At 36.1% G+C, this 22,379-nt stretch overlaps 1 protein-coding gene across 2 annotated transcripts in view; it reads left to right on the top strand.

The window, feature by feature from the left end:
- LRCH1 (leucine rich repeats and calponin homology domain containing 1) overlaps positions 1-21,285 on the top strand; it is a 143,136-nt gene extending 121,851 nt beyond the window's left edge. For both annotated transcript variants that reach the window (XM_067292212.1, XM_067292204.1), the window contains one exon: positions 18,637-21,285. In XM_067292212.1, the coding sequence (XP_067148313.1) occupies positions 18,637-18,750 (114 nt within the window). In that variant the 3' untranslated portion in view covers positions 18,751-21,285. The remainder of the gene's footprint in view (positions 1-18,636) is intronic.
- Positions 21,286-22,379: the final 1,094 nt, after the last annotated feature.

Raw genomic sequence — 22,379 nt, 5'->3', positions numbered from 1 at the left:
TATTGCTGATCTCATAGCACTTAAAAATTGCAAATTTTGTCTTAAGCTAATAATTCAGTATTATCCCCAATACTTCCTTATATTTGCTATGGAAAATAAATAAGGAATATGGTAATTAGGTAATATATTAATATAATTAGGTAAAAGTTAACTTATTTTTTCCTTGTATAACTATAACTGCATTTCTACCCAGTGCTTTTAGAATATGGACTTCATTTGTTTTAAGTATTGATTTTCTTTTTTACTCCATTAAGTACTTTATAGTATGCTTCGTAAAAGTGACCAAAACCACTCATGTCAGTACTGAAATGATTTTGTGCTGATGCGAAGGTGATCGTTTTCTGTGTGTTAGCTATGGGATGTACCGGATGAGCAAGATTCTTCTTTAATGTAAAAACAAGCATTTCACAAGTTGGAAGTAGGGAAACTGCAGTGCTTGATGTTTTTCTTTGTTTTACATTTAAGAATGGCAGCATTTATTATTGTCTAATTTATTCTCATGTTGTCAGGAAAATAACTTTTATTCTGGAGGTATATCATTTGAAATATTTCAAAGTCTCACTTACTGTCTAGAAGTATATATTCATAAAACGTTCATTTCAAATACTTGACCCTCAAAATAAGATATGTGTTGTACTGAGGCTTTTTTAATCCTCAGACATGAAAATGGCATGATATATTTTCACTGTGGTGTTGCCTACATATGACAGTATGTTTAAGACTGAATACTTTTTAGTCCATCTTTCAGGAATGCTGAAACAAAGGGATAATTTGTGTGTTTCTTCCCCCACCTTTCCCTGCCCCTATTTGAGAGCACACTGTAGTGCACAGATTTCAAATTGGGAAAGAATTCCAGTTTTGAATCCTTTATAATTTATCTATTTTTTAGTACTTGGTTTGGAGGACAGAAAAGGTAACCATCCATTCCTGCAAGTTTTAGGAAATTTGGGGGAGTGGGGGGAAACTTTTTCTTACAACTCCAATGAATGGTTCATAATAAATGAAATTTGAGAATGTGTAGTGTTATGGACTGGGCCTCTAAGTTTTAATGGTTGATTTAATTGTTGTAGTTACGTAATTTATTGTGTTAGAATGGTTTCATAGTAGAGGTAAAATTTCACTTCAGAGAAGATGAAAAAGCCTGACTCTGTGCACTGGGGTTATAGACAAAGTAGATGTGGAGTGTTTGTTGAGCTGCCCAAAATTTATTGTCTTCTGATGCACAATAATGCTTATTCAGCAAAATAGAATAGAAATCAGTTTTTTCTGGATATAGCCTGTTGGGAGAGAAGAAGCGAAGAGTGGTTTTTAAGAGGTCTTTTAGAAATGGAAATAAAACAGAAAAATGTAAAAAGAGTTCCTTTCAGTGCCATATTACAGAGGGTTAAGCTAAATTGAGTTGATCCCTTTACTCTGAATTTTCTTGTTTTGGGTTTCTATAAATAAGCTTTCTAGAAAAATACCTTTCTTTTTTTCTATGAATTGACACTTTTATATATTTATTTTCCCTCCTCTTTACAGCTTCCAGTAAAACTTGTGTAGAATTTTTATAGGGCTTTTTTGCATTTTGTTAAGTATATTTGTTGCAAAATTAGACCCTTAATCAAAGGCTTAGATATGATCAGCCTGATTTATAAAATTTCTGACTTTTTGAATCTAAGTAAACACTAACTTCTCTTCAGGGGAAAACTCATTTACTTAAACATTGAGTGAATCGCTTGCAGTTGCTAATTTATAACAGATTGTAAATAATGTGAGCATATTCTTCCTGACCAGCTGTTGGCAATAGACAAATGGATATGTTTGTGTTAGATGTTGTGAAAATCCATCATGTTGCAGAGCTAGGGGCTGGACAGTAGAATGTTGCTGCATGATGGAGAGGAAGGATATTAGGAGTCCAAAGCTGTCTGACAGCAAGCTATTATTATTATATGACTAGCTAGCAGAGGAAGCATCTTGGAAGGTTTTTAAAGAACTGCAGATGGTGTATTTACTGATGCTTCAGACTGATGAGTCTTACCTCACCCAGCTACCTCTGGATAATCCAGCAAAAGGAATGCAGTGAATTATTTCCTTTTTTAAACAAGCATCTTATGGGAAAGTGATAGGTTGCACTTGCGGATCCTAATATCTGTAGGATTTCTGTTGTGATGTTTACCTCCATGCTTAATTCCTGAGAATTACTTGAAGATTCAACTGTACAGCTTTTGTAAGGATTTGAAAACTTCATAGTTCATGTCGGTCTGGTTTGAGTTACTTACGGAAGAAGGTAGAGTACATGTTATTCCTCAAACTCCACATGTTTAGAAGAGTATCCTTGTCAGGTCATGTAAAAGGAAAAGAAGAAAATTGCTATTACAAATTATTATGCTGATGTAAATGGTCTCTTACTTCAGTTGCTTTCAGCGTTCAATTCTTGGGTCAAAAATGGTTTTCCCAGAATGATCCTGGGCAACTTCCTGCAAGTGTAGAGTATGCAGTAGGCATCAGTATCCAGGTGTGTCACCGTGAGCCTCAGGAGTTGGCATTTTGACCAAGGAGTTGCAAATACAGAACACAAGAATAGGAACATCTCTTTGTAATGGCCTCATGGGTAGATGATTCAAAAATGCTGTGTGCCAGCTGGAATCAGAAAGCCTTTACCTACCAGATTAGAATTTCAGTACGAAAGTGAAGCAGAACAACATGTTCAGTGGGTGACATCTTGAAATCGTTTTCTGTTAATAGCCATATGATGTTCCTGGTCATATGTAGAGGGAATGGGCTAGATGTGTTTTAAAGGGGTCTGGCTCTGATCCTGTAATAAAAAATGAAATAGCAAGATTCTTACTGCACCAATAGGCTATCGGAAGTGCGAGAATTGTAGGACAAGCAGCATGTGTCCAGTTCTGCCACTAACTTTTCCTGTAGAGCCTTTCTTATTCCAAGAAAATCAGAGATCTTTCTAAACTGTATCTTTTTGAAACAAAACAAAATCTTTGCTTATTATAAGAAGGTAATCATGGTGGATAAACATCTGAAAGCCTGAAGATTCAGAAAATGTCTTTGCAGTGCCCACTAAGAAGGTATATGACAGAAAAGATACAACCTTTAGCACTTACAAAAGTACAAAAGAAGATTTTATTTTACACCATTAACTAAAAACTGTCAAATTGCCTGATCTTCTCTATAATAGCTAGAATGACAAGCAGTCCTAATTTTTAGCAGGTACAGATTAAATAAGTAAGTGGGAGAAAGTGTGCGATAAGTATGAGTGCCTATCTTTCTGCATTTTTCAGAATGAGATGCAGTGCTTGGCTGGTGCTGTCCACTGAAGTAGGTTGTTGATGTCATATGATCCCATTACCAACATCTTAACTATCTTGGCTTACCCAAACCACCTATAGTGCACCCATCCTCTCATCACTTTTGGGGTTTAAAAAATAAAGCTACTTCTTGACTTCTGTTCCTCCTTCTGTGTGTGTAAATGTGGTCCCTGAAGTGTCAAATATACCAGTTCTAATGCAGTTTTATATTTCTTAGTGACATCTCAGGGCTATTAAAAATGATCAGGAGTGTCTGAATTGTTATTTTATGAGTATATATGTGACATTATGGAAGTATTTTGGTCTCAACTGCTCTTTCATAAAGCTAGCAACAATGTAAGGAAAGACAGTAATATTCGTATACATTTCTTTAGCATAAGAAGAAACTCAACTAATTGTTCATACATATTCTGAAAACATAGTGCCATTTTTATCACCTGCCACATTAGCATTAGTATTCATACTAGTGGAAAAGCAGTATGCTTTTCCATTTTAACCTGCATATCACTAGTTTAGTGAAGCTTTAGCTTTTATTCTTGGCAGCTGTTATTCTTGGTAATTCATACAACAGCAATTTTTCTTATATACTTCCAGTATAATTTCTGTCAAAAGAAAAAAATCAACTGATTTGTGGTGGACTGAATATTACTTTATTGCAAGTGGCAGACATGAGCATAACATTTTTGACTGGAGCAAAGTTACTTGCAGTTCTACTGAAAAATGTTCTGAACCATCTATTTGCTGAATTATATTGGTGAGATTTAGACAAATGAAAAGAAAGCTGTAAATTAAGTGTGATTTGAAAGGCAAAAGTTTTACAAGTTTTGGTCTACGTTTCTTCCAGTTCACAATTAGTGAACAAATATGGCATATCAGAAATAAGACCTTATGAACATCTTGTCAAAAAGAAGAAATTCAGTAAAGTATTTTCAATATTTATTGTATTATTCAATGTTTACTGCTGCCAAAAGCAGCAGTAATCTTTTTACAAAGGCATACATTAATTTTTATGCTCTGAAATTTACCCCAATATAATAACTTAGGAGTTTAGATACTTCAGCCTCTTTTGGTTCTTTAATCTCCCAGATATGGGGCCACTTCAGGTCAGAGAAATTGGAGTTATTTAAAAGAAAGAAAGACTGACCTTCCTTATATACACACGACTAATGCTTTTCAATCTTCATATAGCTTGAAACAGACAGACATAAGCCATCACGATTAATATTCAAATGGTGATTTATGTTGGTAACAGGTAGTGATAACACAAACTGTTTTGCAGCCAGTTGTTTCAGCAGGTTCATCAAGGTTCTGTGTTCCAGCATGTCAGCAGTGGTGGAATAGGGCTGAGTGGGACCTGCAGTTATTTCTCAGGTGGGAATGCCATGTCTCTTGAATTTTCAGTCAGCTACTCACAGTACACGTACTTAAAACAGGAAGGAATGATGATAAGAAATGGCTTTCTTGGTCTCAAATCGCCTTAGGAAGGTTCAGGTTACGAAAGCTTAGCTGTGACCATTCCTGTGGCTCTGAAATCCTGCAAACGGTAGCTATTACTGCATCTCACCTCCTTTGAAAGCCAGTTCCAGTATGCTGCAGTGTCAAGCAAAAATTATTCACAAGCCCAGTATGGCTTGTGTTAATGTAGGACTTGCCATTAGGTAAAACAAAACCAAAAAAAACCCAGGAGGCTCTTTGTAGTGCTAAAACTGATAGAACATAGTAAAAGAAGCAACCAAGCAGAGTGTGTCAGGTAAAGTGCTTTATCTTCTACCCAACTATTAGTTACTCAACTAGTAATCTTGTTCTGCAGTTTAATGCAAGGTATATTTTCATTGCCACTTATGCTTGTTTTCTGATCAGTTCACATAATGAGTTACTCCTCCCTAGTTGCATCATGAGACTTCCATGAAGTTGCAGTAAGTTTTATCAGGTATGGTGCCCTTCTCCACCCTTTCCTTCTGTGTCGGTGGTGTACACTATTTGGCCTACCGTATGGAGCGAGTCATTCAGTGTGCTGTTGATTATAGCATTTAAATCGTAGTTCAGAGATTCCTTTCACTTGTGTTTTGCATACAGTGCATGTGCACTTCAGACTTCATTTGTTCATGCAGTATTGCAAACCTACCCTTGACTCTTTATTGTTGGGGGCAGAAAATTAGGCGGGGTGGCTTTGAAATCTGCACCTCTGCTGTTGCAGTCACTGCAAGGCGCATGCAGGAGGCGAGTGGTTTGCGCCCACAAACGGCTGGTGACGCTTTTGTTGTTCCACTTCTGTCTTACTGTATGTGTTTATTCTGCACGCATGATTCTGGCAGCTGTACGATGTAGTTAATCATGTAGCTTCATAGTCATTTGTGACAAGTCGGTCCATAAACGTAGTAAGTATATGTGTATTTTTAGTTCTTATTACTAATAATTGCAGTATCTTAAATGAGAAGGGCAGTGCTTGGTTGGTTGGTGGGGTTTTTTTTGTTTGAGGGTTTTGGGGGGTTATTTTGTGCTAGGGTAATTATTTGTGCAATTTTTCACTATTTTGCTATGACATGTGTTTAGTTTGGTATTTTCATTTCACAGCATCTGGAAAATTCTGCTAACTTAAGTGGAAGTGTGTTCTACCATTTCTGAAAAACTTAAAATTATCTTGGGTTCCATTACAGAAGTTTAAAATACATATAATATAAACATTTTACCTAATAAGGTGAGAATGTAACAGCAAGTTTTCCATTGCTGCAGAACACACAAAAATAAGCAAAAAGTCAGAAATTCCTTAGGCTTCCTCTAGTTTCACAGAAGCACAGCATGGCAGTTTCTGTCGTATGTGTTGGCTGTTTTTGTATGCTTTGGCTTCTCCCGGATGCTGCTTAGTATGCTAATATCTGGTTAGCAAATTGCTCAGCCTCTGTAAAAATTAAACCTATTACCAGCTGAAGTTACCATTCTCTAACTCTGAAAATTACATCCTTCTCCATTTGACTGCAATAGTGGCTGTTTTTAGGGTTTTTCTTTTAATATCAGGAAAAATACATTTGTTCTAAAGTTTTGTGAAATATTTGTGTAAGTTTTGCTTGCCCTGAAATTAGATTTTCTGGCAAGCAACTTGCAGATGCAGATTTTCTTTAAAAAATCTAGTGCTAGTCCTATTCAGATTGTAAACGAGATTAGCATGTTTTATTAGGTCTATGAGTTTTCATCATTTAAAAAAAGCCATATACAATTGCATTGGAGTTCATATCACAATAGAATTTCGCATTGAAAAAATTATGAAAAATGACTGTAAAAATAGCAGTGCTGTTGCTAAGCAGGGTTTTTTCCACTCCGTGTTCATGTCATATCTGCTGGCTTAAGTAATAAAATGTTGCTGCTTTAAACTCCTGTTAAAGCTAGAACCAAGAATGGTAAGCAAAAAAGTCACTTTTTCTTTGTGTATGAATGACAGAACTGTCTTCCGGTTTCATCGGTCACTTTTCAGGATAGAAGAACTTTTTAAATATTTTTAAAGGTAATTTATTGTGAACTGGACCTTGAAACTTCATAGCGATAGAAAGTAGACATCTGAACTTCCACGTCTGCCTTCCTTTATTGTCATGGGGAATCTTTCCTACTTTGTATAGTTTTTATTTCATAAGTATAGATCTTCATTTATAGTGAAGCCTTATTTATAATATTAGATGGAATAATATCTTAGATTGTTGCATTTTTGAAGTACTAGTTTTTGTTTGGTTTGATTTTAAAGTTAAATATTGTGTGTGCGTATTGGTATTTTTACATATCACAATTCTGTGTATCTAGTCTAAATTGCTACATGAAGTCACTGATATTTTCTGAAAAGTTAATATAGGAACCTAACCTGCTAATGACCTTTAAAATGTTAACGAAGGAATTTTGGTGTCAATTTCTTCAATTTAGAAATTTTATTAATATTAACTATAGCCAGCCATTGACTTTTTCAGTTCCTATCGCAGGGTATCATTTAAGATGATATTTGAATAGCAGGTTTGGGGTTATATGTTATGTTAGAGAGTTTTACATGCTTCTAAGTTTCTTTAAGTACCTTTTCCTGAGACTTCATACTGCTGCTGCTTGTGCTTTTAACAGCTTTTGAATCCACCGTTTGCTATTGTAGGAATTAGATTTTACAACTGGTTCCATTTAAGCATTTGAATAAGAGTAAGGCCCAGATGGACAAAGGTGCGCAGATCTCGCTGAAATAAGTCAATTACATACACCTCCTCACCTTTGTGGATCTGGGCATAATTCTGGAAAGATTTGAAGGACTGAGCTCTTTTATTTAACATTCTGATATTTTATGAAAGAAAGCTGGTTTGTCTAGTGACTAAGACAATACTAGAAAGAAACTATTCCTACATGTTTAAGCTAGAATATTGTGATACTTTATTTATCAAACTCTTTATATTTTTGTATTTTTAATTTTATGCACTGTTTTTTTCTGTTCTAATGGCTGCCCTTCGGGATAGGCTGACCTCTGCTCTCCGTATGACATCCTGCAGTCGGATATTCGTCACATTCGAAAGACTGTTGACACTCTGCTCGCCCTCGGGGAGAAAACCCCACAATCAACTTCTACCTTTCGCTCCTGGGATCTAATAGGCTTTTGTCTTTTCCACATACTTTTTATAGTCTTGATGTATATAACTTATCATTGGAATGTGCTAACAGCATAACCTGTTCGCATGCGCACACAAACTTTCTGCTTTATCTCTGACAAATTACAGGTACTTAATTTCCTTCCTTTGTCTTAAAAACTTCTCCCTTCCCCTTGCTTCCCTTCCGTGTAATATCTTTATTAATCTCTTGAATAGGGGAGAGAGGGAGTAGCATCTTGAACTGATATGAAGGCAAGTCCCATCTCTTCTCTCCCACTCCAGCTATAGTCTAAAAACTTATGTACTTGTATATTCAGTTTGTTTTCTTTTATATTGCCTAGACTACATGCTAAATATGTTAAAGCAGTGAAGCTACTCTTATCCCACTTTTGGGTAGGCTAGCTGTGTGTCACAAACTAAATAGAACTGAGCCTCTTTGTGTGAAAAACCTAGAATGATGCAGGTGTTGTTGAAGGAATGGAGGTGGCATTTCAACAGATAGTATTATCTGAGTTGGTGCCAATTATCTCAACGTACATTGCGTTAAGAGCACTTAGACAACCATCTTTCAAATTATTATATTTTTAATCCTTTAGATTAATAAGAATACCGTATCTTTAAAGACTGTTGGTCATCTCTACTGTTCTGATTAAATTGCATCCTGGGACAGTTACATTTTTCTACTTAATTTTGTTTGAACCTGTTCCTTCAGGTTGCATAGAATAATCTTTTTCTTCTGTCACACAAAGCAGCGTTGAACTGCTTTTAAATACTTGCTGTGTTACACCCCAGAGATGACTGTAAATTAGTGCCGGGTATGTGAAACTCATAATATGCAAGGGACTTTAGAATATTTCAGAATAAAGATCATGGAGGACAATGTTATATAATAAAATAGTTTGAGAATGAACTGATAGATTCTTGTATCTGCTATTCTTATGTGTGACGTCAAGCAAGTCGCATCACTTATCTTGTCTCTGTTTCATCACCTGTGAAAATGCAGGTAATGTTTGTTTGCTTGTGTTACAAATGTAATAAAGGAAAGGGAGCTAGGGAAATAGATTGTCTAGGCTTTGCTTTCTCCGCCATAGAAGGCTTTAGACAATAGATCAGACAAAAATTAGTCAGGAGACGTTTTGGTATATTTTGATGTGGCCTATGGTTAGAGCACTGGACTGAATGACCTCTCTGTTTTCCTTCTTGAATATGACTGTTTTCAGTTTTATTCCTTACCAACTTGAAATCTACAAATGAAGAATGATTATAGAAAAGTTGAGAACTGAAGGCTATAAAAACTCAAATGTAAACCTATGCTGTCATTTGCAATGTCAGACTAGGTACTCTTGGCTGAATTTTTAGTTCAGTATCTGGCTAGCTCACCAAAGGACGTCAGTGTCGTGCATGTGAAATAAATACATTCATTTGTCACTGGCTGTTATATCCAAAAATTACTCTCAGATTTTTAGAGGATACTTATCATAAAAGCTTGTGCGTTATTATTCTGGTAATACGGTTATAGTTTAGTGCTACCCTATAAATACCCACATTCCACAGATATTTGTAAAAGCTGATTAAATAACTTCTAAATGCAGTTCTGTTCCCAGTTTCTGTGGACTATATATATATATTTTATATATATATATATATATATATATATATATATATTTAGGATGATATGTGTAATTACATGTGTATTTTAAGATGGAAAAATTACTTTCAGATGATGGATAAATCTGACTTTCTGAAAGTTTGAGTTTCTGTCAGCTCCCAGTGCTTACATATATCAATCCTATTGTCAAGAGTGTCTTTTGTGTCTAGACTTGAGTTCAGTGAGAGCTTCTAGATTCTATATACTTGAGGGAACTGTGTCTGTTATTTGGGCACATAGCTATGGACATGTGCCCTCCTTCTGCTTAGGCCTGTCTTTTAACTATGTGCGTAATTTCAGTGCTTCCAGTAGAGGACACTTGCTTAGTCAGAGTCTGAACTTAATTTTTAAGCTTCCACTTTCTAAAGATCTTGGTCTTTAATTTGGTTGTCTTGTTTTAACAATGTTGCTTTCCAAATGACATAAATCTTGCATCAGTTCAGAATCTATTAATGTATGATTCTTTATAATCCAGTGTGTGGATTTGAGACAAAGGTAATATCTTATGTAGGGCTGGGATTTTACTCATGTTCCCAGAAGAGGTAAACAGGTCTTCTGCCAATGCCTTCTTGCATTGTGTATTTCTTGCATAGTACCTAGCCATCTGTAATTTGTATGAGTATAACTTTAGCCACTTGATTTTCCTATTTCAAAATGTTAAAGTGGTTGCCACCGTTTCATAGTCTGTATCTCTGTCATTGTCTAATATTGTGTGTGATTGCCTGTGGCAACCAATTGCTTTGGGAGGGAGGTGCAAAAAGTCATAGAGCAATAATTTTTGCATTTCTAGTGTGCAGAAATGGAAGTTCATGTCTTCAGTGTTTTTTAATGTTTTGTCAGACTAGACGGTGGGTTAGAAACTGAATTATTATTTTAGAGGTGTACCGATGTAGACCAATTGAATATATCCCAGTAATAGCGATACAACACTCAAACTTGTCCAAAGGAAGTTCAGTTCACGGATGTTTACCATGCAAACTTAGAGTAAATTTTCTTATTATTCTTAACTGTAACAAAATACAGTATCTCCTTCTCTGGAGATATTCAAAACGCGCCTGGATGCAGTCCTGTGCAATGTGCTCTAGGTGACCCTGCTTGAGCAGGGGGGTTGGACTAGATGATCTCCAGAGGTCCCTTCCAACCTCAGCAATTCTGTGATTCTGTGATTTAAAGAATAATATTACAAGCACTTCCTCGTAGTTATGGAGTTGAAACCATCTTGAACGAGACTGAAAGACCACCATACTTGCTTCATACAGCTACGGTCTTACCATATGTTAAGCTTATCAGTTATTTTTTCCTGATTGTTATTGTTAACACTTCCAAATATACCTGAATCTTACAGGCAAAGGAACAGCAAACAAACAAACAAACAGACCCTAACATTTCTTTAATTCTGAATATAGTAATGTTTCTCAAGATATACTTCAAATGTAATAGAAATGTGAAAAATGCCTGCCTGCCTGCCCCTCTCTGAAGCTAAGAATTCTCCCCCTAAGTGGGGAGGTGGAGACTAAAATGTGTAGGTAGCTAACTAACCTCCTCGGTGCAGGGGGGTTCTCTGATCAGTTCAGAGACCTGTATGTGTGCTGTCATTCCTGTGGTGCTACTGCTTGGGAAACCAACAGTTCTGCTGGCCGGTTGTCCTTTACCTCTTAGGAAATCCCAATATTGGGACAGCCAATTTTATACAGTTAGTACTTATTTCTCACAGCCAGTCACATGATTGAGTTTAAGATCCAGTGTTTAAACACAGTCTGTACTGTGGTTCACTCACACATGCATTTATTGATAACATGAATCGCATCTGTTCCCCCTGTGCATTTTTCCCATTTAGTTTTTTCGTTGCAGTGGCAACATGGTCATCAGAAATTTTCAAACTGTAATTTCTTCATAAATTACTCTACTTCCAGTTTGTAGTGTGCCCGTTATATTATTTTTTGATCCCATGGATGTCATCTCAGCCATATCATAATAAAGTAATAAGTACAAATTTTAATGGTTTAATTTATTGTATATGCAGGTAAAATATGTTTGCACTGGATTGCAACTGGCATTTTGGGGTGAGGGTTTGGCTTTCTTTTATTTTGGTGAGCCAAAAAACATATAAATATTTTCAAGAACAGGATAACCCATGTAGTCTAATGCAAGAGGCCCTTCAAATGCCGTTTGCTTCAGATGTATGTTATCAAATTTTTTTCAGCTGAAAGTTGTTTATGGATCCCATTTTGTTCTGAATAAGTTTACTGAAAGGCTGCATTTAGTTTGAGTGGGGGTTGAGTTAGACCTGAGCAAATAGGTATTCAGTCCAGTTTTCTATCCATAGTTATTAATAAATTCTTTTGAAATATTTCCAGTTAGCTCTGTTTTTCACCAAAAAAAATATTCTTGACATTTTACTCCTGTTTTTATGAAAAATGAAAACATTTTCATACATGTAAGAGTAGCAAAAATGGTAGGACAGGTTTTGTGGACCATTTTACTTTATTTCTAGCACATAAGCTTCATTTGCAAGAAGAGCAGTATAGAAAAGATTTTCAGGTGCTAATCCATTCTACTTTGATGATACAAACACTGTCTCATTCATTCCCTTTGTTCTCCCTCAGAATTTAACATGTAAGGTGCTGGTTTAATTCACTTTCTCTCTGTAGGTGTATGTTTGCTCTTATTGCTTAATGTATGTCTGTCTTAAGTTTCTAGAACTTTTTTCTCCCTTTAGTTTCAGGCCACTGTTTTCTTAGCACTTTAGAGTGAAACAAGTGAAACGATGAGGCATTTTGGCAAAATACACAATCTACTTTAAAATTTTCTGGCCAAGGCCAGAATCTGTAAAAGGGTCTCAAGTCTGCCATCTGCAAATGCAGTTTTGTAAATATTTGTAATTTATTAGACGTAATTTATTATTTGTAAATATTTGTAGTTAATTTAATATGTGCTGAAAAATGCACATATTTAGATATCAAACTGACTACATCTACAAATACAGAATTGCAGCTGCAGTATTGAAGTCTGGGGGGTTTTTTGTTCTGTCAGATTTGGTCATATGTGTGTATTTCACACAACATTAATTTGTCCCTGAGAAATTAAAAGAAAAAATAATGAAAAATACCTATAGCCAGAATTACTGCACTGTTTGGTCTTCTGCTCTTTTCCATTGTACTTCAAATGCTACTCCAGGGCATTTGGATGCATACAGATGTCATCAGTAATACTGGATAAGGAAAATATATTCAGAAAGACATGATGTCAGATTGCCTTAGATATGTGAAAAGGTAGATGTTTGCTAGAGTTTTTTCAGCTCTTTAGCAAGAAAACTTGGCCTTGACCTACCAAAAAAGTCAAGGTTTGTGTCTTTGGTATATGTTTGCTTAAACATATGGCCTTGATGTTTCCTATAGTGACTTTCACTTTCCATTTCAAAATACTTGGCTACAAGCATTATATGAGGAAGATTACATGGATTTATTTTTTAATTTGTACTACGGATTCCAGTATTGTTTTCTGAATATTTTATTTTTCCCTGTGGGTCTGAAATCTCATGTTCTACAAATATGAGGAAGAAACAGAATGTCTCTTGCCAAAATGTGGAGTTTTATTTCTCTATTTATAATTTTGCTAACAAATATGGTTGAGTCTTGATGTTACCGTCTGCAAATACAATGTGTCGCAGTCATTTCACTACTTGTCCATGTGATTTAATGGCAACAATTACTTTTTTGACAACAAACTATTGCATTTTATTTGTCAAGCTGTTTCCCTAGCATAATCCAATTTGAACAGTTGCCTTGACTTCGAAGGCATCTGATGTCAAAGAAGATAGATGTGTATATGTTGAGTGTCATGTTTCCTTGTGGGATTAGCTTTCTTTCATATTCCTGTTTTTCTTTCACACCAGCTAAATCAGACACTTTGTTCCAGAAAGTTGCTCTGGCAAGCGCATGTGTGTCTGTGGGTACGTCTGCTTACTGTCGTCTTGTGTTGTCCTGTGACTCAGCCTTCTGGCTTCTCTCTCCTCTTTGTGCTTGGGTTTTTTGTTTGTTTGTGTTTTAATCAAAAGGAGTTTGTTCTTTTGCTCCACAAGAAGTTTGAAAATGTCTTTATCCATTCAAAATGGCTGTATATCTGTAGAAAGTGGCTTCCCTTAAGTAGTAGTTAGGTGCCTCTGTGTTCATAGGGGGTAAAATTACATTAAAATATAAGTCTTCATTCTCTAGTTGACAGAGAAGATGGTTATGCATGCTGCTATGAGTGGACTGGCAGCCCTTCTCTCTGTGGTGGCTTTCAAAGATTTTTAGACTGGTCTTGGGAATTGGTACCCAGTTCTCTTGTCTGTTTGTCTGGGCTTTGTTCAGTGACTTTTTTTTTTTTTTTTGAGAGAAGTGATTTATATCCATATTGAAGTTTTATGGGTTTGATGCTAATGAAAAAGGGACAGAAACCTTTTCAAAGATGAGAAGTGTGAAATTTTTGAATCCTTCAAAATCTTAGAGTCATGGGTGAGTTCTTAGGTATATTATCTGAAAATGCCAGGTTTTACGAAAAGTTTTGAAGTTTCTTTTGGTTTTCATCTTCACAGCTCCAAATGTCAGTGGTTTCCATGGGTTTAAAAATAGCAGTTGTGGGTTAGAGTGGAAAAGAGCATGCAAAATGGACCCCACTGCAGGGACAGTGGCTGAATGCAAGTATCTGAGAGACCTGGGAGCTTGACCCAAAATAATGGTTGTTTTTCAGAAAGCTGACTCTATTGTCAGCGTGGTCTGGATCCCAGCCTTAGCAGGACTTGGTTTTCTTATTCTGAGAAGAGTGAAATGTATTATTCTAAAGCTGTGATTTGAAAAGTGTATGAGTCAGAGTTGGTGAAAGCCATTTCCAAAACTTTGAAGATAATGATTAGGGCTTAGACAAGAGAATTGCTTCATGACACACTGACATGAAGTTTGTTCTTTTTTAGTAGATGATATAGGTCCACTGTCAGTTCTGGAAAGCTCGTTGTAGCCGCATGTTTAACTGCAGAGTTAAAAAATATTAGCCAAGTTCCAATGAGAGAAAGCTGTGAATTGTATTTTTCAAGAACTGATGAAGATGACTGCTGTATAATATAAAACGGTAACATGCTGTAAAACTTCTGACTCCAAGAACAGAGTTGCACAGTTTTTTGGGTTTTTTTATAGGACTCCTTAAATAGCTTCCCTTGTTTGAGGTTGCATCTTGTAAATATGGGGAGATGTTTGTTTTATACAAACTGGATTACTATACTATATTTAAAAGGATTAGATAATGCATTCTCTCCAAAAGGAGAAAAAGTATATTGGATAGGGTTGCTCTAATACGAAATGAGGCATGGACTCCTTTATGCTTTTAGTTAAAATGTGCTTGTAAATTGCAAAATACGAAGTCCATTCCTGGAAAGAAAACATGACAGATAAAAGAATAGGTCTCTGAATGCTGTGAGGTGCTGCAAAAATAGTAAGTTTTGAACTTAAGTTTTTCTAAAGGAGGCATCTTTAACTGTTCTTCTTTTGCAGTGAATTTGGCCTCAGTAGAAAAATTTAGAATATTCTAAAACGTATCTAGCAAGGCAGGTTGTTTTGAGGCTGGGTGTTTGGTTTCAATCCATCTGACAGCCTTGTAACACTCATCACTTAGTTTTCCAATATTTGATTCAATGGGCCTTAGTTTTTAATTCCTCTTGTCTAGAGCGGAAGTCTAATGAGATACCGGCATATTGTGTGCCACCAAAGCTGTGAAACAGGTGAGGGCACTGGAAAGGAGTAGAAAAGAGTGGAGAAAACATCTCACTTCAGGTGTGTCATTTATGTTCTCAATAAATAACATGGGTATTTACTTTTTGAAAATGACCAGGATCAGAATACCTTAGAGATTTTTAGATGTGAACGGTATCCTAATACATTAAATAGTCAAAATATCTTCAGTAACCTCGCACATTTGAAGGAGGCTTTTGATAGCTGATAGAAATATTTTTTGTCTTTCATTTGATATTGCTATTTCTATCTTCTTTTGTAGTTACTCCACTATCAGTCAGGTATCAGTTTGGGAGTTTGCATCCTATAAACAATGTTAAGCCCTAAAATTTCTTTATATAGTTCTCTAGAAGAGATTCCTTTTTCCAGAGGAAAAAAAGTTGAGAACCTTCTCTGACAGTTTGCAGATCTGCAGTATCTCAGTCACAGAAGAATGAACAAGAATGAACTGCAGAACCCAGTCTTTTAACTTAAATGACCGGTTTAGGGTAGGTTTGGAGTAGAAATTTGGGGGATGCATTGGAATGACTGCGAAATGGGCATATTACTTTGCACTGACTGGACAGTAGCTCCAGCAGAGAGGAAGAGTAACAGGTAGGAATGGGAGGAGGCTGTTTCATAAACTGTCACAGCTGTCTGTCAGTAAATGTGAATCAGAATCTGCAAACTCAACCCAATGAATGCAAGTGTAAACCTACTGTTAGCAGATCACCAGAATGTTGTAGCATCTTCCCTGCAGAGAATTGCGTGTTGTTCATTTATCACAGACCTACTCAGCCAAACTCCTTGAAAACTGCCTGTCTGAAATCATTTCTTGAGTCTATGTGTGCAAAAGGAATCCACAGCATTTGTTTGGAGTTCTGAGTTATAGACATGAACCTTAAAAAAAAATTTAAATTAAGTGGGGGAAAAAAACACTTTATAACATAATAAATATTTTAATATTTTAAACAGTAAATATAAAATTTAAATATAAAATACAGATAAATTACGATTACCAGTATCAGATGCAGTAATTTAAAGTTTGACTCTCCCTTTTTAGGGTCTCTAATTAAGAGAGGAAAAGCTGCACATTTTATCTGTTAACTAGGCTGTCTATCTTGGGTTGTTTTCAGCCCTGGGCTGCAATAAATCTACCTCAAACTAAACACAGACATGGTTTGTGAAGGCCTCAAATGAAACCCTCTTCCTGCAGAAGATTTTATTAGCAATTTCAGGAGACTATGGTACTTTGTCTCGTACAGACGGTTTAACTCTGATAACTGTTGTCAGTTTGATTGATGTTTTGATCTGTCGTGGTCGTCTTGTGGCCCATTTTGTTAAGAGCCCAGGCCAAACCAGTTTCAATTCACCATTAAGGAAAATAAGTAGTTTGAACAGGAGATAACGAACTGTTGTGCATTGGAGGTTGGCTAAAACAGTGTGATAGTAAATGATCAGTTTTCATCCTCTCTAGAGGTTTTCAGTTGAGTGTTTCGTACATTGATGTTCGGCCCTTGGTTAGTGTTTTCAGCTTTCTTGGAAAGGAAGTGAAAAGTGAGTTGGTAATATTTTCAGATTTTCTCTCCCTGAGGCTGGAGTGGGCTGTGAGGAACTTCACAATGATTTAAGAAAGCTAAGTGATGTTTGAGCACAAAGGAAATACTCATTAATTAATAAAAAGTTATAAACATTGGAAGAACCAGAGCAGCTGTTTAATGCTAGTAGTATTGAGACGGAGCTGTGACCCACTAGGGGAGAATCACTGGGCAAAGCCTGGAGAACAGTGGAGGTGGATAAAAGCAATTAAACACAGGTACATAACATGATAAAAACTGTATTAATTGTTCTTGTATATACCAGTTCCTGTTCCATCATACTGAATGTTAAATTTAGTTTTAAGGGTTCAAAGAGAAGTTAGGGAGGGGACTAGAGCTGAAGAAAATGTATGAGAAGAGAGGTTGAAGAGATTAGGACTGTTTAAATTGGAGATGTAATTAATATGAATATGAGAAAATGTAACAAAGGGAGACAGTATCATGCATTATATAAAAATAAGATGCCCTTAGTTGACATTGCTTACATTACAAAAGCAAGAAGAGCATTCAGTAAAAGGCAAGCAATTAAAACCTAATCTCAAATTCATCAGTAGCTTTAGAAGCTAAAAGTTTATCAAACAGCTAAGAAAGATTCAGTATTGAGAATATCAAAACAGTCCATATTCATGTACAGGCGCTTAGGGAAAGAACAGGAAGGTTAGGCCAGGTATTTGGTGCTCATTCAAGCTTTCTGACATCTACAGCTTAGGGACTTCATGAGCCATGGACTGTATCCGCATGTTTGTTTAGTAGTACTTGATGGATCTTTTCTTCTGTTCATGTATTTTTGTGATCCCATTTACACTTTTTGGCTTCCATGTTGTGGCAAAAAATCTCAGTTTTAATTGTGGTTTGTGTGAAGTAGTATTTCCATTTGTTTATTATAAACCTGCTGCCTGATTTCCTAATTTTGTATATTTTATTAACATAAATACCCCCACCTCCATTAAGGAAAACTTTTTCTTAAATATACAGCCAGTCATAGCACATGGATACCTCTAAGCAAGCCTTTCTATAATAATACACTATGGGGTTTCTTGTTACCTGTAGGAGATAAGTGTCTATTGTTCGAGAGGATACTAACTGTCTTCTGATACAACAGCCTCTGTGGACAGCTAATAGGTTTCATCCTGGCCATGACTGCTGCGTCCTAACGGTGAATAAAGTTGATTCCTGGATATTTCAAAATAAGTTTCTAATTATTCAGAATGAAATGCTTCATCCATTGAATGCACAGCATTATTCACACTTTTCTCTAAGTGCTAATGGGTGACTTTCAAGGTGCGTATCCTGGGAACCAAGACCTGCCCTTCTACAAGTCAGTGGTAAAACTTTTTTGAGCCTTCTGTCCCCACACCAACTCATATGTAACAAGGGGCAAATGCCATGTTATCTCACTTCATAGGTAAAAATTTCAGTGTGTACTCGTTAGCCTTCACTCTTAGTTGCAATGTTTGCATACGGTAATGACCATAGAACAGAATGGTTTCCTGTGAGGCCCAGAACATTTACAGATCTTACACTCATTCATAGACAGAATGAGAGCAAAAAGAGAATGTTTCTGTCAAAATCATAAGAAGTTTTTTTTGTTTGGTTGGTTGGTTTTTTGTTTTTTTTAATTAAAAATAGCTTATGGTTCCTGCTTGTTGGGCTGTGTATTTCAACCGTGTTCGTGTAAAGCAAGGTTTTGCAGTAAGTAATGAATAGTCTAATCTTTACTCCTTTGTTTGTTTTTTCTAGGAGAAGCTCTGCCTACCACATCACATCCTAGAAGAAAAGGGCTTGGTAAAAGTGAGCATAACAGTTCAAGCATTACTAGATGTAACCACAGTGAAACAAGCTTTATTCACATGAAACTACTATTTCTGCTGTAACCAGCTCCACTGTGCCGTCAAAGAATCAAAATATTGCCCATCTTTTCAAACTGCATTGAAAAAACAGCACTTCAAGAGTATTCTTATACTTCTGGTGTTAAAATCATCTTTCAGACTGTAAAGGCGCATCAAACTACAAACCAGAATCTAAACAGGAACATTTTATAGAGCAAACTGGCGCTTCACTGCTTTTATAGCTCACTTTGTACAGTACTTACTAAAACAGCCACCTCTCTGCCACTTAAAATTGTGTGGAATACAGCTGTCTTGCAGCAAGATACCTTCATATTATTAAACTAAGAATCATTGTAATCATTTGGGGGGGGGGGGAAGGAGAGTAAATCAAACTGCTACCATGTTAGGTTTTTCTGCAGTTGCTTCAGGCCGTTGCCTTTTAAAAATATCCAGACATAAAATATTTATATAAATATTATTTATTAGTGAGTTGTTATTCATCCTTTGGATGCAAAATGTAAATTAGGAAACTGTATTTTATTACTGCTTTTTTGTGGTTAAACACTTTATTTTAATATAAATATTTAGTTATTTTTTATTCTACTTGGTGTGCAGTAGCTCTAGATCTCCGTAAATTGTATTTTCTAATATGTAAGATAAAAAGTAAACAAAATAGGTGCTTTTACTAAAAGAACAGCTAGCTGGGATGACATTCTTTATTTTTGGATTTGTGGAACATTGGTTAAAAATTGGTCTGCATTCCACTGAGTTTCCTACATTCCAGTAGCACTTTTCCCTCCACTGGACTAAATTGGCTGAAACTGAGAGCACACCCATTTTATTTGTATATAGGTGTTAAAAAAAGAAAAGACGTAAACTTGAAAAAAATAAATGTGAACAAATATTTTTGATTGATACTTATTTTACTATGCACAAGACATTAAACTTTTGCCACAACAAAATGAATGATGTGTATTAGGATCATGTGTCTTGAAATATAATTTTGCACTGTAACTTTTCTTTAAAGACTACAGCACTACAGAACAAATAATGAAAAAATACAAGAACATTAATGAGAAGTTTTATCAGGTAGCCAAAAAATTTGAATTTTTTCTTCAGTGATTCCTTCAAGAAGAGCTAAAATTATTAAAATTGGTAAAGGCAGTCTTAAAGACCTGATCTTCCAGATACTACCTGCTGGGTGCAGTGCTTCTCCTTGTAATCTCCATCAATGACTTGAGTCCAGCAGTTTCCCACTGAACTAAGCACAATGTTCTGTAGTGAATGTTTGCAGGATCAGACCTCTAATCCCAAATCAGCAATAGGAAAAAAGGTGGTGGTTATTATTATTACTTTAAAATTTTGAAGAGATTTTTCAAAGCATAATTTATTATTAAAACATCACGTATGTTCTGGATCAAAAAGTTCCAGCACAGGGATTATCACAGTGTCTGGAACATCCATTTTTCTTGTATGTGAAAAGCTAGTGATGTAACTTCAGCAAACAGGACAGGGAAGTTGCACGTGGTGAAAAGGCTAGCTGATAGGGGTCGATGTTGCATATAAGCACATAGCGTTTGAAATCCGTTATGACACAAGCGAGGCAATGCGGTGGGAGAATTCAATAGCAAGAGAATGTGGAGAAATGATTGTAGCAAGACTTTTTGAAAGAAGGATGCATACTTGTCACTACTGCATATCTAGGCAGAGGTATGTGCTTGTTCACACAAACACTGCATTTAAAAACACCAGTATTTCAATAGCAGATTTTTAATCTTTAATACAGTATTTGAATGCAGACTATGCATTTTAACGTCACAAATTGCCAATGTACTAGTATGTATTGATAGCAACTTGTTAGGAGGAGAGAAGTGGTCTTGCGGACAATGAGACATACAGTATGCATAGAATATCCAGTTACTTCAACCAAAACAAAAGCTTTTGTTCTGTAGAGGGAACATTAACTTAAATTGTAATTTTTGATTGGCAGCTAGTATATTGTTTCCTATAAAATGTACTGTGCACTTTAACACTAAATTAAAATGTATTTTAATATTTTACAGAGCTGCACAAATATCTGTTTTGTCAAAAAGCACGAACAATGTAAAGAAAATACATTTTCAACTCAGAGTTTATCAAATTTTAAAAGCATTCAAAGATTGAGTATAAAAATAGGAATATTGATTTCTGCATCTTGAGGGATAAAATGCAGGTTTCTGAGTATTTTTTTACAATGTATATATGGCAACATGAAGCTTTGTAATTATTATTTTGACAAATCTTGTTTTTTCATAATTAAAAATTTTTTTTCCTCCTGATAATGTCTTTCAGTAACTGCTTCGAGTTGGCTGTAAATAGCTCTAAATATTTTGTAATACAGCTTTTTTTATGCAGTCTTAACCTGTATGGCTAAAAAAAGAATCTTCATGAATCTTTGTACACTATTTATATGTGCAATAAAACATGCATGGCAAACCTATAATACCATAAGCAGTGAACATAATGTATATAGAAAATCTTTACTGTAGTTACAATTAAACTATATTGTTTGTAGAAACCATTTACTGACTACCCCTGTGACTGACAGTTTATTGTAAAAAAAAAAAAAAAAAAAGTGTTTGGAGAGCTTAAAATTGTGAACGATGGACAAGGTATTTGGGGTTGGAGATGATGACTAGATTACACAAATAAAGGTAATTTTATCAGCTAACCTAGGAATAGGATCCAGCTAACGTCTGGTTGCATGTTTTGTGAGGCAGGAAAGCTGCTGGAGTTCTTTTACAGTCAGCTGGTTTTATATACTCCAAGCTCCTGAACGCAACAGGCCCTAGAAGGGCTATTTTTGCCATTCTGTCTGTTCACCACCTTCACAAAATGGTTTGTTGCACTTCCCTAGCAGATCCAAATGCCTACTTCAGGCTTTGGGGAGAGGAATTAAAATTCCTGCAAATGAGCTTCCTACTTTGCTGCTCCAGTTGCTTAAAATCTCCTGCCCATCATGTAGGAAACAGTAGTGATTGACTTAACTGCCTGGTGCTTCCACTGGTAGATGACCCAACAGGCTTGGCCATGTCCTGGCAGCTTGGAGTCACCAGTGTCAGACACTTGCTCTGCCCCTGTCCCTCCATGGGGCTGTTCTGGAGCAGCTGAAAAAGGTGGGAGAAGGGAGGCTCCACCTTCAGTTTTCTGCTTTTCCAGGGTGGTTTCTCTACCTCACATTGCCGTATCAGAGGCAGCTTCATTTTCCCTGTCCTTCTTTTGAAATGCAGAGTTTATTCTTCAGGCTGTTTCAGTGAACAATCTGGTAATTTCTGTATTTTAGTGAATCCAAGGAATAATGCAGTAACTTTCTGACTTGGGGATATCTCAAGTGTGGCTGGACTGTGCCAGACTTTTGTCCTTTTCCTCATCTGCAGAAATGGTCAGTAGGGACAACGGGAAGTAGAATTCCACAGTGCTGCTGCTGGTAGGTTTAGGTCAGACCATCTCGGGGCTAGAAAAAGGGCTATGGTTGAGCCATGGATCCTGCTTTTGATAGCCAAGGAAGCAAAATACCTTTGTGCATCTTGCAGGAGTTTCTGCCTTTGAACACACAAGCTTGATGGACTGATAGCTGTGTTATGCTGGACATGATTTAGGTGGGAAGGGACCTCC

Source organism: Apteryx mantelli, chromosome 1, assembly GCF_036417845.1.
Source record: "Apteryx mantelli isolate bAptMan1 chromosome 1, bAptMan1.hap1, whole genome shotgun sequence".
Lineage (NCBI taxonomy): Eukaryota > Metazoa > Chordata > Aves > Apterygiformes > Apterygidae > Apteryx > Apteryx mantelli.
Note: the sequence above shows the minus strand (reverse complement) of the source record. Positions and strands in the feature narration are given on the sequence as shown.